At 38.8% G+C, this 27,821-nt stretch overlaps 1 protein-coding gene and 1 non-coding gene across 5 annotated transcripts; both read right to left on the bottom strand.

Moving 5' to 3' along the window:
- Positions 1 to 3,608: 3,608 nt before the first annotated feature.
- Positions 3,609 to 27,065, bottom strand: MTFR1 (mitochondrial fission regulator 1). Of its 4 annotated transcripts, XM_026692032.2 has the most exons (10): positions 26,544 to 27,065; positions 26,155 to 26,448; positions 23,376 to 23,436; positions 21,795 to 21,938; positions 21,239 to 21,337; positions 17,264 to 17,391; positions 15,280 to 15,515; positions 12,235 to 12,478; positions 11,660 to 11,810; positions 3,609 to 5,225 (listed from the first exon to the last, which is right to left on the bottom strand). In XM_026692032.2, exons 4-10 carry the CDS (start codon positions 21,858 to 21,860, stop codon positions 5,166 to 5,168), a joined length of 984 nt encoding a protein of 327 aa, XP_026547817.1. In that variant the 5' UTR covers positions 21,861 to 21,938; positions 23,376 to 23,436; positions 26,155 to 26,448; positions 26,544 to 27,065; the 3' UTR covers positions 3,609 to 5,165. The 4 variants fall into 4 exon arrangements, with proteins under 4 accessions (XP_026547817.1, XP_026547811.1, XP_087817917.1 ...); XM_026692026.2 differs by lacking the exon at positions 26,155 to 26,448 and having other exon boundaries at positions 26,973 to 27,065; XM_087961791.1 differs by lacking the exon at positions 26,155 to 26,448 and having other exon boundaries at positions 26,544 to 26,960.
- On the bottom strand, positions 8,655 to 8,760 carry LOC113430137 (U6 spliceosomal RNA). The gene has a single exon (XR_003373163.1). It is a non-coding gene; the product is annotated as a U6 spliceosomal RNA (small nuclear RNA).
- Positions 27,066 to 27,821: the final 756 nt, after the last annotated feature.

The following is a 27,821-nucleotide window of genomic DNA, read 5'->3' as shown; positions in this document are numbered from 1 at the left end:
TACAGTAGATGTACAAAATTTAAAAAAAAACATTTGCTATCAACAGCTGTGGTTCCACTTAGTCTCTTCAGTTCCAAACTATTTATGAAACTTGGCACTGTGCACAAAACATCTGGTTAGAAAGAAGGGATAAAAACAGCTTTAATTCTCTTCAGTGGGTTCAGCTTGGTGTGTCCCATAATCCCTATTGTTTGAAATGCAGCCATCTTTTATTCTCCCTTGCTCTTCATTTAATATATTGCTAAAGTTTTGTGCTTTGCCTGGTCTTTGAACAACAGTTTTTAGACTCTTCAGTTGCATGTAGAAGTTGTCCAAAGTCTGCCTTTCTGTTGTTCAGATTTTTATTCTTGGCACTGCTTTAATTTCCACAACCTTTTGGCAGATTCCAAATCTTGTGACCATAGGTTTCTACTATGACTGCTATCTCATTAGCAGCTACCTCCTTTCTGGTGTTTTGGGGGTTCTTATTTTCTTCAATCTTAGTGTTTCTAATCTCACTCTGAGACCTGCCAACAGTCATGACACAAATGATTCTTCCAAATTGTATCAGCCATCGGAGAGAGCACAGAAAAAAATCTTACTTATGGTCTTGAGCAAAATCTCAGCACTATTCAGCAATCTTGATGTAATCTCATTCCAGTCTGTCCCTTTCTTTGCTGTTGTATAATACTAATGGTACCATCTCTATAGTGCAGGATCTTTTAGAGACCCAACATCTACCCTGTCTTTTGAATACATTGAATTAATTATCAATCATAATTGGATAAATCTGCTTCAGAAACCCCTTTTCCCTGTTTCCAGTCATCTAGGCTATGACCATTCTTTCTCTGAATAAAATACAATTTATGCAGAACAGATTTTTCATGTATTAAAAATTAGGTTTTGAGATTCACCAGTCTCTTTATTTGATCTGATATTCAAAATTGCTAATTCTACCGTAATATGCAAACATTGCTACAGCTATTAAAACCATTTAAATCTGCAAAATACTGATTATGGAAATAAGATACCCTGTCTCTATGTTCTTTTTTCTAACTCTTAACTATTGGGGACTCTAGTATTATGTCTGGAAAGAGCAATGCTTCATACTGATAAGCTAGAACTCAATGGGACATAATGGGATATAACATCATTTTTTTTTTTAAGTACATCACCTACGGCTAGGCTTGTATGGTTTCTTTGTGAAATGTTTTTTATTTAATCAACTTACAGGTTACCTCTACAACTACTGCAACTCATGGACCAATTTATTAATTTAAATTTAGTAAATTTACCAATTTACTAGAGAATAAGAAGGCATTTGCTAACATTTTCTACTTGATCTCTGCCTAGATCAAGATTATTAACTTCTTTGATTCTATGGCTTCCTCTAATTTAAATCATGTTATCTGTAGTCCAATCCATAGCACTGTAACATTAAAAGTTGTACCAGGACCGTATTTGCCGGCGTATAAGACGACTGGGCGTATAAGACGACCCCCAACATTTCCACTCAAAATATAGAGTTTGTTATATACTCGCCGTATAAGACTACCCCCTCTTCCACACACCTTCCACTTTTGCACTTCTTTTTTTTGACGCACTTTTCTGCTTTGGACAATTTTGAAATGAGCTAATCAATTTTGAACCAAGAATATGCAAATAGCTATGGAGTTTAGAAATGAGTTTTAAAAATATTTTTCATTGCTTACCATTAAGCGTAAAATATGTTGTAAATAAAATGAGAACACAGGAAACGTTCTCTTCTCAATACAGCTGATCTCTCTCTCTCTCTCTCTCTCTCACACACACACACACAAAAACCGGACACTGAAAAGGCTGCCAAGGAACAGTATATTCAATGCCTTCTCTTTAATCAAGAAACAAGGAATTCCTTAGAATCTTTTTTTTTCCCCAAGTGGCCCTCTTTAAAAAAAAAATGGAGGTAACACTTTCATTCAAAAAGTCTTCCAGTATCTGGAGTCGCTCAGACATATTGAAGTGAGGCAGGAGAGTAAGTGAAATTTGAAATGATCCAGCTACCGTTTTCTTCCCCTCCCGCCCGAAGGCCATTATCTCCACGTCAAAGCGAGCGAGGGAGGCAAAGAAGCCAAACACGCTAAAAGGATCTCTTTATTTTCCTACACAAGGTCACACCTACTTTTCCGCATTCAAAGGACAACCTCTCCTCACCACCACCACCACACACACACACACACACACCAATACCCGCAAACAATGTTCTGGGCATTAATCACCATTGCCACATTAACCTGGTAAATTTATACCCTGCCTCCCCCAGTGTTGCTTTGACGGCGGGATTTCACACAGCGGGCGCTCGCTCGCTCTCTTCTCCGCTCTCCCACCGTTCACACATGTTGGAAGCACCGTAAAACCTGATAACCCACCCGGGGCTCCCCATCCTTAACCTACAGCCGCCCGCATGCAAAACCTGCGTGCAAAAAGAAAAAAAGAAAAAGAAAAGTACGCCGCACGTGAGGATCTTGAATCTCTCTCCCCACACCGCTAAGGAAGGAAGAGGGGAAAGGTTGCGCAGCGCGTGGCGAGTGACACCCGCCACACACACACACACACACACACACACACACACACACACACCGCTCCCCCAGCCTCCTCCCGGCTGCAACTCAAGCTCGAAGTGGGAGTCGGAGTCCTCCCGGCGTATAAGACGACCCCCACTTGGAGGCATGTTTTTCAGGGCAAAAAAGTCGTCTTATACGCCGGCAAATATGGTATATACCTTCAGCAGTGGTAATGCCGTACCAATGTATTGCATACAGATAGTCCTCAGTGTATGACAACTGAGAATGTAAGTCAGGGTAATTGTTAAGTGAGTCATCAAGGTCATTAAGTGCACCATGTAGTAGTAAGTGTGATGCTTAATCACTGGGTGTTTTTGCCAGAAAATGGCAAAAATGTTGCAAAATGCAATCATAAATGTGAGCCAGTTGCCAACGGCCTAAAATGTGACCACAGGTTGGGAGCAATGCAATATTTTGTGATGGCCCTTTGAGGCCAACATAACTTTAAATAGTAGTTAAGCAACAGTTATAAATTGAGGACTATCTATCTACATTCACACAATTATTTTACAGCATAATCCATATACAGTAGACCCATCTATTTACATACAGTTCTCTTAAACAGCACAAATTAGCAGTAATAAATTAGACTATGAAGTTGAAAATCTTTTGCCTGATAGTATGCTTAACTGTATATTCCTCTCATTAGTCTCTTCCCACATCATCCAGTTTTATCTAAATAATAATTAGCAGGGGTATGATTCATCTCTGTTGCTATACAAGTCAGGCTGGACAGTTTGAAAATATATTTCATTCACAAATCATAAAACAGTCACAAGTTGGCATTTCAAGCTGTTGGAACATCTGAAGCAGCTTTACAAGGTTAAAACACTTTCATATCTCCTATTGTTAAAACTATCTTTTCCAGTCTAAAGCAAACCTGATTAGGACTCATCAGTTACAGGTTGTATCTTTAAACATATCCAATCCTTTTAATGCATGAATTTTGTTTGCTTTAGATGTTCTTAGATCCTGTTGTACAATATTCTTTGTTCAAGCATCAAAAAAATGACCAGACTAATGTAATACAGATATACTATTTTTTAATTTTGAACAGTGTTGGAAAAGTTTAAAAATACTGATGTAACTATATGATAATAAACAAAGTATCTGAGAGCAATTTTACATGATCAAATTAAAAACATTTTCATATCTGAACAAATTTCAAAGTGAAAGGTTTTCATGACAGTGGTCGCCAACCAGTGGGCCAGGGACCACTGGTGGTCTGCGAGAATGTTTGGGTGGTCCGCAGAGAAATGTCCCCCAAAAGCAATTAATCCAGGCTGTGTGGGAACACAAGGCTGCACCACCCACACGGCCTGCCTACCAGCTGGCCCCCACCCTTCAGCCGAGCGCAAACCTTTGAGTAGAGCCATGCGAGCTGCAACTGGAAGATAAGACCAACAGCAGGGGAGGGAAATCTGCCCCAGGGTGGCTTGCTGACATTGGTGGGAAAGTCGGTCCCATATTTCAAAGCTGCCATAGTCACAGGACTGGCCTTTGGTGATCCCGGAGCAGCTCCTCCAGTCCATGTCAGGCTGGTGCACCCAGGTGGAATAGCAGCTGCTCCAGGATGACCAAAGGGCCAGTCCTGTGACTACTGCAGCTCTGGAATATGGGACCGACTTTCCCACCAATGTCAGGAAGCCACCGTCAGTCAAAATTCATATTAGTGGTCCGCGGGATTTAAAATTATGAGTTTGGTGGTCCCTGAGGTCCAAAGGTTGGCAACCTGTTTCATGATATTTAAATTTGCTCTTAATCTCATTCGTAGACAAAGCACCTTTCCTTGTCACACCGAATTATTCAGCAGTTCACAAATACTGCCCCAGATGACAAAATACTGATAAAAAATACTGTTCAAGAAGTAAAATATTTTACTCAGCAGGAAAGCTGATCTTCAATTGGTTTTTTTCCAATCTCAAATTATTTTTTGACAGTTTATTATCTGCAGTTCAGTTCTACAGGAACTTGTGAGTAAACAGGTCTGAAGGTCTATGAAGGAGGTCAACTATGCTAATTAAATATTAAGTTTCATTAGTAGCTGTTGATATGTTCATTATATATGCATTATCACTAGAATGGAGTTGCAATTATAGTGTTTTATCCTATGTAAAAACATAATTAAGTTTTAGCTAGCTTCTTCCATATAAATATATGGCTTTATAGGTCAACATGCAGCATTTGCTTTAAATTTAGCCAATTTTGCTGAATAATAAAGTTCTTAAGTCTTGTCACTTTCACCCTATAGAAAGAAAAGAAGCTCCAGTGAAGTCTGTACTTCAAGTTAAAAATGAGATGTCAATATAGGATAAATATGTCCTATTATATTCCCAAAATTAACATCAAAGCTATAATTTAAACTAATTGCATTCACTTAAGTTTAAGAGTAACATTTATAACTTAGTGTTGGCCCAACACAGCATGTATATAAATACTGAAACCTGTGTTAGAACATGGTAGAATTTTTGTTTTTAAACTTGTTCATGGAAGCAAGGCACATAACTCAGTGTTGTGAAATTATAAACCTAATTCTCAAAACAGTTGAGAGAGTCCTTTTATACTGAAGCATGGTTTTTCTACTTAACAATTTTCAATTAGATTCTTCATTTTTCCTGTAGGTTTCAGAAGGTGTGGCCCAAACTGAAAAGAAAAAAAATGCAATGTTTGTATACAATAAGCTGGAATTTTTATTGACCAGTTCATGCCTACTACTAAAACACTTAGATCAATTGCTGGGGAGTTCTACAATTTTAAGTCCATGCCTCTTAAACTTGACAAGTTTGAAATATACTGCTTTAAATTCTATTAGTAGGAGCACTAAATCCACCAGAAGGGGCATTGACACACCCTTTCTCTGTGAGCTGTGAAGAGCATCCATTGTTTGGGGATGATGCTTCTGTCGCTTGTTTGATAGGCTGGGCTTTAATTGAGAGGACGCTCCTCCTCCACGGGACTCCTCCCTAGCGTCCCCAGTTTTGGCGAAGTCGAAGTGATGAAATATTTCTTTTCCTTCACGCTTTCTAATACTTGGCCAGAATAGCATCCCACCAGACGAATAAGGGTGGGGATGGATGCTCTTCACAGCTCACAGAGAAAGGGTGTGTCAGGTAAGTACCAACGCCCCTTCTCCAGATGAGCTGTTCAGAGCATCCATTGTTTGGGACATACCAAAGCTTGGCGTGTCCTACAGGAGGGCTTCCGTCTGGTTCAGATTCCCCTTTTCTTGGTCCCTATGGACCCTTTGTAACACTTTCCTGTCAAAGGCAGCCTCCGTAGAGGCGAAGACATCATTCTAATAGTTTCTAAATAAAAGCCGATGGTGAGGCCCATGTTGTCGCCTTGTAAATTTTTGCTATTGGGGCTTGTGGCCGAATGAACAGTGATACCCCTGGGTACAGGAAGAGATTGTGTCTCATGAGACTTGGGAATTGTGCTCTCAGCCACTTACTGGTCATTGAGGAAGAGGTCTTGCACCCAATGGTGGGTGGTTGAAAAGAAACGAAGAGAACCTTTGTTTCCTAACACACATCGTGCAGTTGAAATATATGCAGAAAGCTCACCTTACATCTAGATTGTGGCATTGTCATGCCAGATTTTATGTCGGTTTCAGACAAATGTACGGGAGTATCAGTTCCTATGGTCTGTGGAAACCCAAAATTATCTATGGGTGAAAGATGGATCTGGACTAAGGACCACTTTGTCTGTGTGAAAAATACAGAGCTCCTGTCTAACTGACAAGACTACTAGATCCAAGATGTAACTGGCCGATGTAATGGCAACCAAGAGAACCACTTTGTACGTTAGGAATGGAGACTCATGGTCTACAGGGGCTCAAAGGGAGTTTTCTTGAGTGCGGTAAGGACCTTGTTGAGGTCCCATGTATGATATCAATGCACTACAGGAGGCTGTAAGATTGTAGCCCCATGCAAGAAAATGGCATATGCGTGGGTGATGAGAGATGGACTGCAAGTCTCTCCTAGTGATGACCGATGCTAAGGCCTCCCCTTTGCCTGTTTATATGAACAAGATAATAATGAAATGTCATATAAATAACACTGCCGTCTAACAGGTGTTCCCCTGAGATGAACAGCCAGAGCCATCAGAACCTTCGTAAGAACCTTGGGCAGATGACAACCCAAAGGACAGTGCAATGTATTCAAAACATTGAGTATTATAACAAAAACTATGAGTTTTGCTTTGTGAGGATCTAATTGGAATCTGGGGATGGGCCTCCATTAAGTCAATGGAGGGTAGAAAATCGCCCCTTCTGAAGCTCAGAAGTATGGAGTTCAGTATACTCATCTTAAGCCTCCTATGAACTATGTAATAATTAAGTCATTTTAAAACTAAAATTGCCCCTGCTGATCTGGTGCCACAGGTTGGTTGCCTGGATCTCCAATAAATGAACAATAGCTGTCTCCATCATGCTCCCTTTAACAGGATCCCCAGAGAGAAGGCAAGTAATGCAAAGGTTCAGGGGAGAGGATGGAAATTCTATAGCCAGGCCTAATCTTCTGATATCTCTAACCCAGGAAACAGAAGTGGAGACATCCCATCTGTCTGTGAAAGGCTTGAGCCTTCCACCAATAGGGGCACAGTCGTGAGGCCTATGTTGTGCCTTGGAGACCTCTATTTCATGTTCCTCAAGAGATTCTTTTGCTCTGCCCTCCCCTTCAGTATCTATCTCCAGATCAGAAACTATCTGACTGTTGGTGATTCATGCGTCCAGACGGTCCCTGGAGTCTAGAGAGAAAAAGTCCCTGGTAGAGGGAACAAAGGAACCCTTCAAAAAGCTGGGAAGGACTATTTTGGGGTCTATGAAAAGAGAGGAACTTATTTTCTGCTTCTAGTCTCTTATCAGAGATAGGTCGGGGCACCACCAAGCAAATTATCTCCCTATATTGGGGAGGAAGCAAGCTTCCATTAGTTGTGTGATATCTGCTTGCCAATGTCTGAGCCATAGCAGTAGGCGAGGAGTAACCTGAGATGCCCTGGCTTGAGCAGATAATTGAATAGAGTTTTGCGGCGTCCTTGTGTGCCCTGATATTGGAATTTGAGATAATCTCCCTCAGATGGCGGAGCAACCTGAGAGAGGATCTAGTAAAAAAAGGGGGGGATGAGGCCGACTCCGCTCTTATGGCCCCCACATCAGATCGACATGCCCTACCTGGGGACAACTCAACCCTGTATATCCTTTGACTTGAGAGCCTCTTCTGCTTCTGTTGGAATTGCAGAGGATGATAATTGCCATTATTGTTTTATCTACTATCGTGGCGATGAGAAATTTAGCAGAATGAGAAAACCAAATTAAAAATTTGCTATCATATCCTGTAAGGGGTTTACGCCACTGAAGAGACCCCTTGTTTCTGGACGAGGTCCAAGAACCTCTGTGGGACAGTTATGACTTCCTCTTACATTATTGGTTGGGAGAAGATTAAATCATCTGACACACACACCCCCCTTATAGTAACGATTGTTGGGCCGAGGGGAAATGGAATATCAAGGCAGGAAGTAGGTTTTTTTTTTTTTTTGAAACAACAGAGACTTGAAAAAAAAAAGTCTGAGGGCAAAACAGACCTGAAGGTCGGTGGTCTGGCTTAATGCCTTCAATGTTTGACATGCCCCCCTTTTTTAGGGGATCCGCCTCTGACAGATTTTGGTCACTGTTGTGAGTAGACCCTTCCTCAACCTGTTCCATCTGGTCTCTAGTTCTCCCTCATCCTGTGCATCATGTGAATGTGTAACTGGATTATATAATACTCCCCTGAAGGAGGTACCTGTTGGTAATGAAGGTCTATTCTGTATAGTAACTAAATCGAGTGAGAATCGAGGTCAGATTGTGGAGGTTGCCGAGCCATCAACTTCTACTGTGCCCCGGCTGCGATGCCTCTTCAAGTTGCCATGTCCCTCCAGGCCTTCAATTTGTCAGGGATATCCTCTGGGAGGAGGAATTCTGGTGTGGTCTCACAACTGTCTGTCAGGCAAGTAGCGCTGCTGAAGGACTGGGTTGAACCGGTCTCTCTGAGGCTCTCCTGGATGGCATTGAGAGATCCAGGGATGGAGGCAAGGTGAAATATGGAACACTTCACAAATTGCGTGTCATCCTTGCGCAGGGGCCATGCTAATCTTCTCTGTATCATTCCAATTTTAGTATATGTGCTGCTGAAGCAAGCACTCTGGAACTGGGACCAGCATGTCTGGGGAAGAGGACTGAGACTTCTGTTCAACCTCCCTCATGCATTTTTTTTAAAAAAAATTTAAGATATGCTCATCTAACGCATTTTGGTGTCTCTTGGCATCCTTTGTTGGCTTAGAGGTCTCTCTAGGACATTTTGACCTACTTTGAGTTGGTTTATCGTCCTCTGGGGGTATTTTTGGTTGCCCTTGAAGATTCTGACCTAAAGCCCACAAGGTGAGATATCTATATCTATGTATCTATATGTGTATGAAATATTAATGGACTGTTGACTGGTTCAGAGGACTGATATAAACAGAGGCAGGGAATCCTCTTGATATTTGCTCTCCCCCGTTTTTTGGTAAATTCAATTTGTTATTATGTTATTATTCATAATAATATTGATATCATTAATGTTGTTATTATTGATAATATTTTGGCTATATCTGTGCACAGCTACTAACATAAATTGTTGTGCTGTTACCAAACTCATAATTAGATGACTGAATATGGAATCAAATTGTGAAGCCAAATAGAGAACACCTTTCAGGACCTGTATTGCAACTGGGTGATCCTGCAGTCACTGGTGCTCAACAGCTTCCTGCCCAGACGGACACAGGCCTTGGTGCTCGCTGTTACTGTGCTGCTAGAATTCTGTGAGGGCTGCCAACTGAAAAAGGAAGCCCAATAGTCAACCTCAGAAAGAGGTCCGTAATCGGCATAAATGTCCCCTGGAGATCCTTGTGAGGGGAAGTGGCTTCTCAACAGATAATGCCATGGAATTCTTATAAACAAAATGATGCCGGCGTTGTTTTAGTCGTCAAGATGTAGCATCAACCATCACCTTTTAATATGAGCTGATGCGAATCTAACTAGAATTTGAGAATTTTAGCAGAACTCTGAGTCCTCTGGCTCCACCCGATCAATAGCCCTTCCTTCTTCTATATACCTTGCGGGAGTATATCTGAAACTACAGAATCTCCTGAGGGCAATGATGCTGTGTCCTGCTTAGTGACCGGAGTTATAGGGAATTCCAGTCAGAAGGAGCGCTCTGTTGTTCAGAGCAGTATGCTGCACCTCTGCAGAGATACATTCGTGTATTGCTAATTCCATCCACAGTCACATCTTTGTGGGGATCTTTTCCGGTAAGTCATCATCTTGACAGAATCTGGCCGCTGTTGGAGCAATGTGGCCACAGAGTCACTTCGAGTTGCTTGTACTGATCTAGATGGGCTACCTGATCTTGTGCAGCTGCGCTGCATCTGGATTACACAGACAGATTCAGGGGTGGTTGCAGAGGGGGATTGGAGCCGAAGTAGGCCTGGAGGAGATGAGGTTTGAGAATTTTCTTCATTCTCCCACATGACCTTCTTCATGTGTTTTTCTAGTACCTTATGGCGCTTGTTAGAGTCTTTTTCTGCTGCTTAGGAGGTACACTTAGAATGCTTCAATTTGTTTTGAGAATTTGGCATGGCTCGAGCTACTGCTGCTTGCCATTGTGACCGCTTATTAAATTTTACTGTTAATGAGGCTGAAATATTGGGCGTTTGGCACGCCCAGGGGCCTGAACCAGCAATGGCCAGGGAACCCTAAAACAATGCTCCCCAGTTTTGTATAATCTTATGTAAGAATACTGAAATCTTACTCTTGTTCCTATTATTATTATCGTTATTATTTTGTTATTAATATCGAATTAGCCAAATTAGGAACACCTCATAGGCCTAGAAAGGAGGAATTGTTGAAATAAGATGTAGGCCTGCCACAGCTTCCTGCACAGGTGGACACGGGCCTTGGTGCTCGCTGTGGTGCTGCTGTTTAATTCTGTGAGGGCATAAGCCAACAGTTTCCTCCTTAATGAATAAGGGTCCAAAATAGAATAATTCTATCTATCTATCTATCTATCTATCTATCTCCCTCCCTCCCTCCCTCCCTATCTATCTACACACACACACACACACACGTGTATTAGGGTGATTTCCCTCAGGTTCCAGGAAGGAGACTCCTGCTTGGGGAAAGAAAAGCCTCTCACAATTCCAGAAATAAAATGCATATCACTACTGCATGGTTAGTGAGTCTACAATGGCGCCAGCCGTTATCTCTTTAGGCACGTAATGAGTTAAATCGGCTCAGCAACACTTCCCAGGGGAGAGAAAAAAGCCTTGGACCCTTTTAAAATGGAGCCTCTCCTGTCGGGCGCGGGCAGCGATGATCGTAGCGGCTTGGCTTGAAAAGATCGTAATGTGAGTTGTTAGCCATGCAGCTGAGGTGTTATCACCTCCTATCATCCTGGGGGCAAGAGATCATTATCTGAAGCTATGGTGAGCTCCCTTGGCTCGAGTTATCTATCGTAGGGAGCTGCTTGACTCATTGAAACTAAAAGCCTTAAAGGAGTTGTTTAGAGTTTAAAAGCAAACCTTTTTGTTGACTCCTTTTGAAGCCTTTGCTATTCCAGTCAAGGGAAAGGAAATTAAGCTGCCTATATTCACGAAGGCTGAGCAAAAACTGGGGACGCTAGGGAGGAGTCCCGTGGAGGAAGAGGAGCGTCCTCTCAATTAAAGCCCAGCCTATCAAACGAGCGACAGAAGCATCACCCCCAAACAATGGATGCTCTGAACAGCTCATCTGGAGAATGAAAGGAAGCAAACGTTCCCTGGCATCTTGCTCACTGGGACTGGTAATAAGGCATGTTAAAAATATGGGTGGACGTTAGTTTGCCAATCTCCTGAGACGAGACACTCTGGAGATATTCAGTCCTGAACTTATGTAAATTTAAATGTAGCTTGGCTTAGCCTAAAGTATGAACTTAGTCTTGGCTGCTTTGTAAACCAGCCGACTCCTGAAGTTAATACAACCATTCTATACCATGGGGCTCAGCACAACATATAAACCAAACACTTACCAAATTTGTTTCAGAAGTTGAAATCTGTTTATCACTTTCACTTGAACTGTCACTACGATAGCGATATGCAAATTTCTTTTTAAGAGCTTCAGCTATTACAGCAGCAGGATCTGTTGGATCAGCAGTTTTCCTTATTGTGCTTTCCTCTGGCCTTCAAAAGAATAAGTTAAGGCTTTATGACACACTGACTTCAAATGATGCAAAGATATGCACCATTTTCATCAAAGCTTTGTCTACCTTTTTTTTTTGCTTTCACACTTCAATGTCTTTCTTAAAGACTCTAGTGATTTGATTAACAACCCCTCCCTCAGGAATATCAACACTGTAAATCCATCACAGTCATGGGATATCTCATTTGACAACCGTCACTTAGCAAAGTGGTTATGGGCCCCAATTCTGGACATTAAGTCTATTTGTACTCAATAAAATGACAAGTTACTGTTTGAAAACCAAACTATGAACTTTAATCATATGAATCAAGCAAACAAATTATGTCATCTCCATCTCTGCTTAGCAATAATCAAAATATTGCACTTCTTCCCTGCAACCCTTTCTGTAATAAGGGGAAAACTTACCTTCTCACTGAGCGCAGCTTTATGCTGTTCATGTCTTTCAGGATATCTAGCATATTTGGCATTTCAAGCTTCTTTGGATCACCATCTATCAGAGTCTTGCCAGAATTTATTCTTTTTCCTTTGCGCTCTTTAATAAGGTCAATGGCAGAAACACTGTGCTGAAGTGGTGGTGGTGGAGGCAGGGGTGGCGGTGGTGGTGGCGGCGGTGGCGCCACGACAGAAAGGGGTGCAGAACATATTCCAGCTGTAAGAACAACGTACATTTAAATATGCTGCAAATATCTTTAATAAATCTTTGTTTAAAAATGTACCCATTATTGTGATTATCAAATAGAATCAGCATTGAAATGGATTGCTATCATGTACCACTTCTACCACCCTTTCCATTTTTTAACACAATATATAATGAAAAGGGTGATGCTTCTTTTAAGGAAATATATAGCTTGGCTGTAAATGGTTATACTGACCAAGTACCGAAGCAGCTTTCTAGTGTATGACATTTGTTTATTACTTTTCTATTGTGCTGAACAAAATCTGTTTACAGATAAACATAGTTTATTGTGTTTTCCATCCCTGTTGGTTTCCTAGAGATATAGGGGTTAAGATTATTAATCGTATGAATTTGTTAACTAAATACCCTGTTTCTCCAACAATACGGCCTCCCCCAATAGGAAGTCCCAGCATGTTTTATAGGCATGAAATGAAATTAAGGCCCTCCCCCCAAATTAAGGCCTATATTAAAACATGCGAAATGGGGGGGAATGGTGGGGGCGCTTGCCGTTAGGAAGTACTTTTGTTGCACACCCGGATATGGTGCTGCCTGCGTTGACCCCGAAACGAAGTGCCCCACCAACGCTGAGGTCAACATCCAAGCCGTCACCGCCCGCCTGAAGATGCAAGGGGGGGAATTAAGTCACCCCCGAAAAGATGGCCTAGCCATTATTTCGGGGCTCAAAAAAAAATAAGACCCAGCCTTATTATATGAGAAACACGGTATAAAAACATTAAAACACAGAAATATCATAAAGGAATGGAGAAAATGATAACTACTTAGGAACAGTTCTATTTTTAAGAGTTTCTAAAGGTCAATGAGGATGCCAAGCTAATCTCAAAAGGGAAATCATTCTGTACTATGAGGGCTGTAAAATTGAAAACCAAGGCCTTTTTACACATGGTAGACCATTAAAAGATATTGGGAGAATGTTTTTACCATGAACAGGCTGATCAAATTCACTTCTAAAGGGAAAAGGTGGTTTTTTAAGTACCTTGCTGCCAAAGCATATATGGCTTTATAGGTCAACAAACCCTCCCCCACACACTTGGAACTTTCTGCTATTCAGTCGGAAATTATAGAACAAAACAGCGTTTGTATACTACCGTGTTTCTCCAACAATACGGCCTCCACCAATAGGAAGACCCAGCATGTTTTCTAGGCATAAAATCAAATTAAGCCCCTCCCCCCAAATTTAGGCCTAGTTTAAAACATGCAAAATAGGGGGAAGGGTGGGGGGACTTGCCATTTGGAGTGCCGTTGGAGCTGCCACCGCCGTTTGGAGTGCCGTTGGAGCTGCTGCCGCCGTTTGGAGCTGCCTCTGCTGTTTGGAGCCGCCGCCGTTTGGAGTGCCGTTGGAGCTGCTGCCGCCGTTTGGAGCTGCCTCTGCCGTTTGGAGCTGCCTCTGCCGTTTGGAGCCGCCGCCGCCGTTTGAAGCTGCCGCTTCCGCGTTTGGAGCACTACCGCTGTTTGGAGCACCGCCACTCCAAACACGGCGGCAGCTCCAAACACGGAAGCGGCAGCTCCAAACGTGACGGCGGCACTCCAAACGGCGGTGGCGGCTCCAACGGCGGCGGCTCCGCTTCCGTGTTCGGAGCCGCCTCTGCCGTTTGGAGCCGCCGCCGCCGTTTGGAGTGCCGCCGTCACGTTTGGAGCTGCCGCTTCGCGTTTGGAGCTGCCGCCGTGTTTGGAGTGGCGGTGGTGCTCCAAACAGCGGTAGTGCTCCAAACGCGGAAGCGGCAGCTTCAAACGGCGGCGGCGGCTCCAAACGGCAGAGGCAGCTCCAAACGGCAGAGGCAGCTCCAAACGGCGGCAGCAGCTCCAACGGCACTTCAAACGGCGGCGGCTCCAAACAGCAGAGGCAGCTCCAAACGGCGGCAGCAGCTCCAACGGCACTCCAAACGGCAGCGGAATGGGCAGAAGGGAAAGCAACAGCGGCAGGTGCCAAAGGTCTTGGGTCTGCAGCAAAGGTGTTTGGTGGGAGTAGGGAGCTCTCTGCGCTTCGCCATGATCGCCCGTTAGGAGCGGCTGGTGGCGAGGCTGCCCGCAGGGCACTCTAGATGAGGATGAAAGGGGGGAAATTAAGTTACCCCCGAAAAGACGGCCTAGCCGTTTTTTCGGGGCTCAAAAAAAAAAATAAGGCCCGGCCTTATTATGTGAGAAACACGGTATTTCCCAGGAAAATGCACTACATTGTTGGGTAAAAGGAAAATTGGAAACACAGGCAAAAAATTAATCATCACATGTGTATCAACTGAACCTTTGATAAAGTTGTTTTTAGATACTTTATAAGAACAGTCAGACAATAAGTCTCATTTTAAGAACTTCCAATCAAAATCTTTACGATTAGCAAAAGTTTGTAATACAAATCCCAAGATCATTTTGACTCAAATTTCTACAAGAGTCTATTGCAACTTTGTCCAATCTATTACTAGTATTACTACTATTACTCTTTCAAGTGCATCAGATTACACTTTTCATCACATGCATTAAGCAAAACATGCTGGCTTAGAATCATGGGTGCTATCATCTACCACAAAGGAAAGCAACAGGTTATGGAAGGCAGGCTCAAGATCATATGTGCAGAGGGGGACCAATAGAGAAGGATGCCATTCCAGATCTTTCATGTCAAGATAAAAAGAAAAACTACTACAACTAATTTTCTAAATGTTATAATTTATATATCAAGGTTATTTGCATCTGAATCTAGTATTTTTTGACTATAGGCATGACACTTTAAACTTACTAACATTGAGGAAAGGACAACTTAATACCTGCTGCCAAATTTTGTTCTTGCAGGCTTACAATTTTGGCTATTTGTGCTCTTAAATTAGCAAGCTCATTTTCCAGTGCATTTATTTTCTGCAATGCTTCATCATTTTTGGCTACTGGAGTTTTAGACTCTTCCATTTCTTGTGATTTCTTGGGCAACAATTCTTCAGTACTTGAATCTCTTCTTGAGGAGCCTTCACTTTTAAGGAATGGTTGGGATTTTGACCAGCCTTCTGATCTACAATTTAAAAAAATAGTTTCAGTCTTTTTCATCATGTAGTATCTTGATCAAAGGTAGTCAAGTTAAAGTTCTGTTTCTTAAACTAAACAACTTATTCTCTGCAAATGCAGAATGCTGTCTTTGCCATGTTTGCATATAATCTAGAACAGTGTTTAGGAAGTTCCTGTAAACATCATTAAACTATATTATGTTCTGTTTGAAAGAAAGTGAAGACAAAGGGTTCGTTTTTGTTCCTTGTTCCTTCAGCACAGATAAGTTAGAAATCAAATAGCATTTAAAAAATATAAATTGTATTTTAACAATAAAATGCTTCCATGAACAGATGGTTTAGAAATTAAATACAACCACAGTTTTTCAATTACTGTATCTGCAAACAGTGCAGAAAAATTCATCTATACAGATATTAATAACATTTTAACAGCTTTTCTTTTAATGTCTAAATTGTATTATAATTTCTTTGGTCTATGTAAGATTTAAAAGTTGTACTCAGATGCTTAAAATGTCATAATACTTTTTTTATAATTTTGCTTTGCTGACTATTCTCTGGTTTCTTCTACTTTCATAACTTCAGCAACTGCTAAAGCCCCTAAAGATCCTGTGTAAACACTTTTCCTTTTGTACTACAACTGCTGACAGAGAAGGTTTTTTTTCTTCTTTTCAAGGACTTTCATTGTACATTACCTTACACAAGCCTACTTCACAGTAACTAAGAAGAAACCAAATAGTATTTTATCAGTGCTTTCATTTTCATATTTCTTTTGCTTTGTTATTTTTTAAAATTAGTTACGAACTTCTCTGGATACAGCCAGATTATTACAAATCTAGCCAATACATAAATTCACATGTTGTCAATACTGGAGTATCAATAGAATATTCTTCCCCATCCTTTTACATGTAATAAAGGCAACAAAGATCATCATTATGACAAAACCAGTTGAAAAGAAGTGGAAAGAATCTAGATACTTGAAGTCTTCCACTTACAATCATTTGTTTAATGATATTCAAAGTTATAACGGCACTGAAAAAGTACTTATGACCAATTCTCACATTTATGACCATTGCAATATCCCTATGTCATGAGACCAAGCTTTGGCTGCTTGGCAACTGGCATGCCTTCACAATGGTTGCAGCATCCGGGGATCCTGGGATTGTCATTTGCAGCCTTTCTAAGGAGTTTCTGACAAGCAAACTTAATAGGGAAGCCGGATTCACTTAATAACATGATTCATTTAACAACTAGTTATCTGCTTAACAACTGATTCACTTAACTGCCTTGCTTAGCATCAGAAATTTTGGGCTTAATTCTGGGTTGTAAGTCGACAACTACCTGTAATCTATTTCTTTATAATAGACTTTCCTTTCCTAGAGTTGCAAATAGTATTGTCATTCTTTCTCATAACTCATTCTGGCTAAAATAATACTGGACATCTCTTTGTTGTCTACTACCCAGATATTTTGGTACTAAAATAGGAACATACTATAAAAATATATGCTTATATAAACATGAAGTTATTGCATAAATAGAAAGGCTAGATAATAAAACATATTTATTACATTTTTAAAAGAATCCCTAAAGCTTGTTAAGATTTTCTTCCTTGATCAATAATATTGGCCAGTTTTCATGTTATTAGAAAACGTGATTGTCAAACTGTAACCTCATAGAAGTTGGTTAGTGGCCTAGTTCCACAGGTTATCTACCAAACCTTAAAGAACCAGTTATAGAGGATAAGCTTTGAGAAACATACCGGAACCGTGTAAAGACTTTGTCTCCTTCGTCATCTTCTTCAGCAACCCACCCTACATCTACAAGGGAGACTACCACATCTTCTTTTAGTTGGTTAGATTGAGTGCTTTCTGCAGGCTGAGAAGTAAGCTAGATTGATTGGGTAATATTATATATTAGAGCCTGGATCAGTATGACATAACTATAAAGGTAACACGAAGATAAAATACAAAGAGCGATTATGAATAAATGGGAGAACAAGTTTATACCAGAGTTAAAACACCAGGTTTTTTTTTTTGTCCATTTGAGCAAAATTTCAAACTTAGTATGAATCCAATCTAAGGAATGTACTACAGTATTAGCATTTCCACTATTGTTTCCTAATGCATGGCATGACATACAAATTGGGAACTACATAGCAAATATCTAGCTGCAGGTTATGAAATTTACATATACTAATAAAGTTATATAGGTGAATAATTGATAAATTTCAAAGTATTTCTTATACATATTGCATTTTATTTGGATGAGAAATGAAAGACAGAAATTAGTTTCAGAAAAAGAAACTCCAAATCTTACACGAATGTGTTTGTAAGTTATTTTACTATACTTGTTTCCAGATTTGCCAGCCCAGCTAAGGAGGCATCAAAAAGAACTACTTTCTAGAAATGGCTGAAGTTAAAATTCTCAATATTGTTAAGGTTATATCTATCGAAAATCAAGCCTATATTTGCTATTCTACAGTGTTAACAAGAATATTGTCACTGTGACTACTCTGGCCAATATTGGATCATAGTGACATAATTTCCAAAAAGGAAGAAAAGCATATCACCATGTCTTTTAATAGTTCGATGCTTTATTCAGAGATCATTTCATGGTCATGTGAAACTAGAACTTTTATAAATGCAAGTATTGCAAGTAGATTAGAACTTTTGGCTTGTTTATTACATCAGACTTCACCTGCTTTTTCGGAGACATGCCAAACTCAAATTTGCCTTTTGTCAGACCTTAAACTAGATAGGGAACTAAACCCAAGCATTGTGAAAAGATAAAACTTGGGCAACAAAATAAGTATATAAATTTCCCATCCACACTTAAAATATCTGGCTAATTGTATCAGTACTAATTAAGTCTCATATACCCTATTAAAGTAGAAACCCAAAGCATATATTGAAGAAAAGTTTAATTTTTCAGCAATATTTTGCTGTTAAGCTTCCAAAAATGACAAAACTCTCACTGTCATTAAAGACCTATAGCTCGTTCTCGTGCACAAGAAAATAAGGAATATAGGTTAAGATTCTTAACAAGCAGATTAATATGTTAAGTAAATACCAATAGTTAGAGTGAACTTTAGTGAAAAAAGAGAAGACTGACTTACAGTAGGCTCAGTGCACGATCCTGTGATATAACAGCTAGAGAGCAAGAAAGGAAGAAAAAGGGAAAGAGAGAATGCTATAGAAAAGTTTCAAGAAAGCATGAAGACAGCTGTGATATTAGGTTTACTTAAAACAACAACAGCAGAGTTTATTCTGCCATTATTCAGAAAATTATAGTACTTTTCAGCAACGGACATGGCTACAGAGAACTTTTTTGGCCTAACAACTATTTTAAATATCAGGCATGCGACAACTCAAGAACACATTTGTATTTTTCTATTCTCTTGGGCTTGATTTTAAACTGAATTTGTGCCCACCATTAAACTCTCTTCTCTATCCCTGCATTATAGCTTTGTAAACAATTGAATCTGCCTTTTTTGCTGCTGCAAGTGAACATTATATTGACCTTCAGATAGTTAAAGCATATAAAATAATAGTGTGAGGATCTCTTAACATTGGCATTTCTCTTTGGAGAATGAATTGGTGGAGGCTTTCCAGAGAAAAGTATTGATTAAGATAGAAGATGTTATTTCTTATTCTTTTACTCCATAAGCAATATTTTTGAATCAATTTCTGGTCAGGATTTATTGAAAATATTCAGAAGTCACTGACAGCTTAGACCAGTAATATCATGAAATAAATATAGCTATAGGCAAATAATAAAGAAAGAAATATCCAATATTTTACCCAAGAAAAAAAGGACATGATGATACTCACATATCATACAAAATATTTCTAACCTGCTGAATTTGTTATATGTAAATGTGTTTTATCCTTAAATGCCTTTTCTACTCAAAAACTGTTAAAATTTCTATAAAGTTCAATGTTATTGACATTTAAGTGCAATAGAAATAAATAAATCATGACCAGTCTTCTTAAAAATATGTTCTCCCTCCAACTTTCAAATATAACAGATTAGTTTTACTATAAATCACAATTACTGAAGTTTTTTCAGAACTCATTACTTAGTACTGAAAAGGAAATTCTATTTAAAATACATGGCACTATCATCAGAAAATAAACCTAAAATTAAAAATATGCTGAATTTGACCTTTGCATGATCAATGATATTCATAGTTTGCCATTTTCAACATAATTACAAAATAATTTTACAAAATTCTTATTTTGAAGGGACCATTTTTTAAATAAAAAATACTACCATTTTTTTCACCTACTGTTTATATATTGACATTCCTCCTACATAAGTTTTGTTCCTTCTTGATGCAAATGTGTGTGCATCAGCAGTACCATATACCCAATTATCATTTTTACAATTTTCTGGCTATGCAATTTTCTTGCACATTTCCACCAGTTTTTTGGCAAAAGTATAAATAGGAATCCCAGAGTATAGTGAAAAATGTCCAAGTACATATTAAGTGGAGAAAAACATCTAATTGCCATTTACTTAATCCATAAGAGAGAAAAAATAACATTCACAGATGTAATTCCTTAAGCTGTAGTCAAAAGGAGTCCTGTTTCTACAATAATTTACAGCAATTTAGAGCAAACCACTAGATGCAAAAATTGCAATGAGACCATGCTATTCTATACCAATTATCTTAAAGTTAAAGTTAGGCTCGAATATTCTACTACAGGAAGAATCCTGAGGCAACCTCCATCTCAAAATGAGAGACATACACTATTTGCCTATGTAGTTTTTTCTTTGACTTACTTTGTAAGCTTTATTGTATAAAAATATATCCTATAACTTTGCCTACTATTTCAAAATAAGCATTGTATCAAAAAACTCTACAATTATCAAATGAGCTCATATGGATTTTTTAGGTTGATATTTTCTTCTCTCAAGATTGATGCCACTGAAGCTTTAAGTGGCAATATCTTGCAGAATAAATATTTTGTAAAGTATATTTTACTCTGAAGATTCAAGTTTAAAGAACAACTCACCGATTCAGGAAAGTTTTAAAGAAATAATAGCATGCCAAATCAGTCAAGTTAATGGTCTCCTCAGAAGGGAAAGTTTAAAGTATTACATTAAAGTATCACATGAAAGCAGTTTTAAGAAGTGTTCAGTGAAACTTGCAAATCAATTTCATAGTTTATCTCTGGAAAGCTTCATACTCCAGTTTTGTTGGCTTTATGGGAAGGTGGCTACGCACAGATGAGAGTTTTCTTTTGTAATTCAGGATACATCAGTTGCACTTCAAAAACTAATAAGTGAGGCCAGGTATAATATTTGAGTTCAGTTACATTTAAAATAAAATTTAATAATTATCTAGTTATATAATAAAGTCACACCTGTTTCTATCATATAAAGAAATTAGAATTCAGCAACAACTTTAGGAAATCTCTGGGATGTGTATGTTTAAGGAACTGTGTATGCACCTCTGAGGAACTTTTGTTATAGTTTCATTAGATATTTGAATTATTTTCGACTCTCATCAACGAAGACTTTCAGGAACAGTACATCCAATTTATCAATCCATGTCATTTTCATTTAATTTAATTTTAAGTTTTAAAATTAATATAACTACTTTTTTGCCTAAGGAAATAATTTAATTTGGGGTATCCCTATTTTTAGTTCCAAATTTAAAATACCACAAACCCAGATTTTTAGGTCTTACTAGTTTTTGTAAATCAAAGCAAACAAATAAATATCTTACCTGAAACTGAACCCTTGGACATTGTATCAGAGAAAGGTTGGAGCCAATTTTTCTTACAATACTTCTGTTTGGGCCATAAGTTTTATTTGACCAAAGCAACTGAAAATAAAAAAAAATCTGTGTCAATATTACTTTACTCTGAAGTTTTACTTTATTTTTGTATAAACATTCATCAAGTTGCATTGTAAGCCAGAAAACAGATTTAAAATTTAAGATTTATTTTATTGTTCCCAGTGTCATGCAAGTGACGTGGGCAGTTATATAAATTTGATAAAGTGGCACAATATTATGCAACAAAATTTGAATGGGCTCATAATCAATCTCTCTCTTAACCAACAAAATTACTTTTATTATATTTTATAATGTAATGAACTATTCCTCAAATACAATCCAGAGAACTTTAGGCACACATATTCCAAAATTCAGTTATATTTAAATATTATACTGTGTGTTCATGTCCTTTTAATGTCATTGTCATTTATGCATGTCATTCCTTATACATTATTCAGACTTTCAGTTTTTGTAAATATATCACTGTAATAATAGGTATACTTACTGAATCCATAGTTAACCCAACTTGCATAAATATTACTCTAAATAGATGCTTAATCCAGCAAATCATATAGAATAAGGTAGAGAATTCAGTAATGTGTAATTTGACAACTTCAGCTTGCTAGGAGATAGAAGCTCCATAATCAGCCTGGAGAGAGAAAAATTTTTAAGAGAATATGCATCTGTTTTAATATGACAATTCATCTCAAAATAAATATAATAACAGCTAGAGCTCTAGCAGTTTTCACTAAAAGTATGTAACTGGTAGTTTTAATTGTACACCACCTTTAATTAATTAAACACTATAAAGTTGTATTCTAATATTCAAAGCAGGAAAAAAGATTCAAAGGAAAACAGTTACAACAGAAGCAAGAATCAATTATATACTGTATATACAAAAATACTTTTAAAGTTTTACATGGTATACCACAAGACAGAACCCATAGACTAGGGCTGTCAAATTCCCAGCCTACAGGCCTATGCATCAGGCACTGGCCACGCCCATGCCTAGTTTAGCGAAGGGGAAAAAAGTCCAATACATCACATGATGCCGCCATGATAACGTTTGACATCCCTGTCATAGATCAATCACAATATATTTTATTTTTTTCAGATAAAATATTATACTTAGGAATGTTCAAAGATCACACTTCACGAGTACAAAAATGGTAACCAATTCAATTATTTAATGTAATTTACTTTAGTACCAGCAACTGAAGCAATTTTAAACAATAAATGCCATGATGTTTGAGAATGATTTTAACAAATATAATTTTGAAAGTACACTGCATTAAAACAGTTAGCATACTTTAGGCAAATAATATATTTAAAAGTCTGTATGGTGAGCATGGCAGTATCTGGAGACAGCAAAAGAAAAGAGAAAGAACTGGAGGAAACCTCAAAATATAAAGACCTGTAAATAGAAGTAGAATGACTAGAGCAACATAAAGCAAAGACAGTACCAAAAGTAATAAGTACCTTGAGTGCATTCCTAAAACACAGTGCCGAATACTATTGGCACTGACAAAATCATCATTGTCAATTGAAAAAGGCAACTTTATTGGAATAGAGTATGTTGCAATGATACCTCTAACGCCATGAGACATCTATTTATCCCAGGTCCTTGGGAAGGATCCAATAGGTGGATAAAAAGGTCAAATCCAGACTAAACATCTGGCTGGCTATACTACCAATAAAATATATGGTTTAATAATGTGAAATTTAATGTCTGAAGAATTTTCTTCTGCAGTAAATATGCATATCCCTAAAGAACAGAATTATTTTGTACTTAGTTCACATGAATAAGAACAATTTAGTAAAGTGAACATAGTTATGATTATTTTGGAAAGTAATCAGCTTTTTGAGTTTTGTAATGGAAAAATGCAACTGAAGAAAAGGAAATGAAATTCAAGCAAAACTGCTATCATAAAATATTGCATTATAAACTTGTTTTAGTTGATGGTTAGTTTTTCCTAGCAGAGGAAAAATAGATTCATTTGGAAAGGCAGTTCTTAGTTTTAGGCTTTATTACTTGTAGCAGGTTTTAGAAGCTAACTTGTTGGCTGTTCAGTTGTCAGTTTCTCACCTGGGAATAGCAGTTCATGATATATGCTTCACAGTTGACATTTTAAAAATATTCCTTTAACCTGAAATAAAAATACAGTATATATTCTTAAAAAGGAGTATTGACATTAACTAGATTTATTTTTGCTCCTGGAGCTCCAAGCGCTTTACAGAGCACCTTTTCTTCCAATTTCTTTCTCATAACAGCAAACCTGTAATGGAGTGAGAATTGAGAACTTTCTATAATACTTCAACATGTTAACTTTACTACCCATCTTGGCTCTCCTAAGAGCTTCTAATTGGAAGCTCCTGCCTGATCTTGATAAAATGATCATTCCCAAAATTAAATGTAGCAACATAGTAAATTTGGGCTCAGCTGTGGTTGTAAGGTGAGGAATACCTGTACACAGTTGCAATTCTTCATTAATATGAGCAATTAAAACAATGAGATTTATTTATAGCACAACCTGTTCACAAAACATCCCATCAATCTCTTAGAGCTTCTCTTAGAATTATAAATTCTAATAGCATTAAAACAAGAACTTACATTGCTAAACGGTATTATTTTGTATAATTATTTGGTAACAAATACATCCAAGCTATGTAGGAACAGTAATATACTACTCCCTCATAAAGAATAAAATAAATGTGATTTGTTCAGTAATGTTTAACACTGACAAGATCAAGGGCAATCTCTAAGTGTCAGCTATTTAGTTTTGGCTGCTATATTAAATTATTTTTTATTTCTAATTTTTACTCTGCAGGTATGCGAGTTCTGGGACTCCAGTTGTAAAATCAAATTGAACCAGACAATTAAATAGTTTTTTGTGCTAAGGACATAACATTTAAAGTAGATAAGCTATTATTTGGTTTTTGATAGGAGATACAGTTGTGTGAAAGCCTATTTACAAGTATAGAATCAAATAAATTAGTAAAATGTCAGCTTATCATTAATAATGAATTAATAATGAATAATGCACCCTAAAATTTTAAGACATGTTTTCCATTCAGTTCCTAAATTTAGAATTCAATATTTTGAACTTTAAGGAACTATTAGAATGCTTCTTTTCATAGGACCTTTATGAAACCAGAAAAATATTTTGCCTCATTACTATCTATTGATTTATACTGAAGTTGTACAGACTGTTGACTATGTGCCAATAATTTGATGTCAACTCTAAGCAAACCACGATAAGGTTTTCTCCATGATGGTCTTTCCCTAACCTAGTCTTTCGGGTTTTCCAGTGGTGTACTCATCACCAATGTAATTGCATCAGGGGTGGGATCCGACTGGTGTAACTACCGGTTCGGTGATTTCACGTTTTATGCTCCACGTACGTGTATATCATCAACTAGCTGCCTGGACACCTGAGAAGCGCTGTGCGCGGGTGCGCAGCAGTTGAAAAAGCATTTTTTCCCTACTTTTTCAATCACAGCTGTGTCACGGAAAGCAGCTGCAGTTGAAAAAGCAGGAAATAAAGGTCAGGTAAGAGCCCAGGCGGGCGGGTGGGCCAAAACAGCAGCAGACATACAACCAGTTCTATGCCTGCTACTCTTCAGAACTACCGTTTCTACAGAAGTGGACAGAACCGGTAGAATCCCACCCCTGAATTGCATCCATTAGGAATTGTTTCTATTTACTATATTCTATTATAAAATGCATTAATTATTTTGGTTTATATCGTGTATAATTGTATTAACTTATACCAAGATTAGTTATACACACAATACAATTATTACTAGCACAAGGCATTTATAAATTGCTAACAAAATGATTAATGTAGCCGTTAACACCTTTTTGTCCATTTCTATATACTATGAGTACATGACAATTCCTTGGTAACTTTCTATTTGTCTTTGAAGTAACTTAATTGTGGCAGAATCAAACAAATGACTCAGCCAGAGGTTATAATAATTAACTGCAAAATTACTGGTTTTGCACACATGGTTGCTACACATGTTGCAACTCTAAAATTTTAATTTATGTGAAAACATTTTTGTTGCAAATACAATTATACCTGCGATGAGCGAGTATCAGTATGTAACATAAAAATATCTAGCTCAGTTCAGCTGCAAATTCAGTGTCAGAGTAGTTTTATGTCATGTCAGTTATTTCATATCATTCTCTACTGAATCCATTTAACTGCAGAAACCAAATATTATGATTACAGAGATTACAGGCAATCCTTGTTTAGTGACTGCCTCATTTACTAACCATTCACAATTACAATGGTAAAAAAAAGTAACTTTGTGACCAATTCTCATATTTCAGGTCTGTAAAACAAAGGAAAGCTGAAGTAAGATCATAAGCAGTGTCATGGTTTTACTCAGCAATTTCACTATATTGGTGGTCCCAATTGTCACTAAATGAATTCTATGTGTGTACAGTGACCTATTTCCCACAATATTGTTGAATGCAACAACATAATTTTGCAAACATCACATTTTTAATGTTTTTTTCCAAAATATACTTAAATATATTAACCACCAGGTTCTGAAGCATTTTGTCTATAGATGTCAGATCATGAACACATTTTCTAACAATAAAAGTAATATAATAGACACAGCTAATATCAGAGATGAGCAAATGTGTAGTTTTTGTGGAGAACAAAACTGAAGTGGGGGATGATTCAAAGTGGGTGAGCGATGTCTTAATCATGTAGGAAGAATTTTAAAATCTTTCTGAGAGAGGGAATATTTTTAAGTGTGCAGGAATGTTACTGTAGATCACAGATGTTGTGCGCCTTACTTTGAATTTTGCTCTCTAAGTACTAGTTAGAGGCAAATCTGGATGGGCTTACCGCTTTATTTATTTTGATCCAGACAGTTCTTAAGCCTTTAGCTCACAAGACAGCAGCGTCTTTTCCCCATTACTCGATGATTTTTTTGTTTTGGTGTCCAAAGAAATAAACAAGGAAGAGGAGGAAAACCCGGCACTATTAGAAGCAACAGAGGTGGCCACGCAAATTCTGTTTAGATGTAAGAAGAACTGTAAGAATAACTGCCTTCTCCGGAGCACCCAAAAACAGAAGGGAGAAGACGATCGAAGGAACGAATGTAAACCAGACGAAATTTCTCAGATAAGCCACGGGGGCCTCACAGGAAAAAAACAAAAAACAAAAATTAGGCCCCGAGGAGCTTAGAAAGGGCGCAGAAGCAGGAATTTGAGAACCACCAGGTTTAGGCCTACCTCAAAAATCAGATCATTCTGGAGACAAAACGACATAAAACGATCCCCCCCCCCCCGCCGCCGAACACGGTCCCAACCCGAATCAGCCCCTTGACGGGCGGGGAAGTGGTGGGGGGACGGGACGGGCGCGCAGAGCAAGAACCGGGAGCCGCCGGCCAACACAGCGGAAGAGCCAAAGCAGGTGTCGCCGGGAAGGCGCGAGTCTCTTCTCCCGCCCCGCGACTGGGGAAAACAAAAAGCGGCGCCCGGCAACCTCGGGGAGACCTTCGGCGGCAGCGGCGGCGCGTGTCCTTGACTCACGACCGGCGCATTCTCTCTCAGCCCCGACCTGACCGGGACGCCCTTCGTCCCACACCCAAAACTTATCGATAGGGTTGAACTGGGACAACAAACGAGAGGCCCTGAGGCAGATGGAACGAACGAACTCACCTGCTCGTCAGACCGCTCCAGGGCTTATTCCTTGGCTCGGACTCTACCTGAGCCACTGAGTGATCGCCGGCCAGCAATCCCTCCACTCTCTTCGTCCGTCTCCCGCAGCAACCAATCCTGCGGAGCGCCGGCAGTAAGCCTGGCCAATCGCTGACGGCCATTTCGGGAGGCGAGGCTTAGTCTTGCAGTCCGGCTAGATGACGAGATATATCATCGTCGATAACATCGTCGAGACAGGATAGAAGCCCGCGGACTCTATGATCTCAGGAGTGACATCCGCTCCATAGGTCTCCTTTCTCATCTCGATGGTTTTAGAAAGTTCAAACCTCGCCTAAATGTTTCGAATAAGCTATTTGCGACAAAGGCTGGGAAAGTTTTGCTCTTTAGTATCAAAGGATTGCGCAGGAGCGCCATCTAGAGCTATTTTACTGTAACAAATACATACGTTTGCGTAAAGGCGATACTTTGCTTTGTCCTGTACTGGGGTATATTTTGGCACTACCTATTAATTGACTGACATGCCATCACATCGGTAAGGACTCTTAGCAGCCACAAGATTTCTCCTTGATGATCTGTCCCTAAGTTGGCCCTTCAGCTCTTCCAACTGTATCTCACTGCCACTCTAACAGAGTCCATCTATCTTATTGCCTATTGTCCTCCTCTCAAGTATTAGTGGAGAAACCTTAAAAAAAAGAGAACACGTTCAACGTATTTATTTTCAGATACCTTTATTTTGCAAATCTAGTTTGTTGTACTACGCAAAATGTTTAATGTAGAGTAAAACCAACTTATTGAAACTTAAAAGTCTTATTATTTGGGATTGCAAAACTACAGCTGTCCAAATTCATT

Source organism: Notechis scutatus, chromosome 3 (genome assembly GCF_049901735.1).
Source record: "Notechis scutatus isolate UNSWTSFEM ecotype Mainland chromosome 3, rNotScu1.2, whole genome shotgun sequence".
NCBI classification, from domain to species: domain Eukaryota; kingdom Metazoa; phylum Chordata; class Lepidosauria; order Squamata; family Elapidae; genus Notechis; species Notechis scutatus.
Note: the sequence above shows the minus strand (reverse complement) of the source record. Positions and strands in the feature narration are given on the sequence as shown.

Excerpts from the sequence above, each read along its gene's own strand:
- MTFR1 (XM_026692032.2), bottom strand. The coding sequence starts at position 21,860 with ATGATTTGCTGGATTAAGCATCTATTTAGAGTAATATTTATGCAAGTT. Across the intron at positions 15,516-17,263 it reads AAAGTCTTTACACGGTTCCG|ATCAGAAGGCTGGTCAAAAT; the intron begins GTATGTTTCTCA and ends TTTAAATTGTAG. Across the intron at positions 12,479-15,279 it reads AGAACAAAATTTGGCAGCAG|CTGGAATATGTTCTGCACCC; the intron begins GTATTAAGTTGT and ends TTGTTCTTACAG.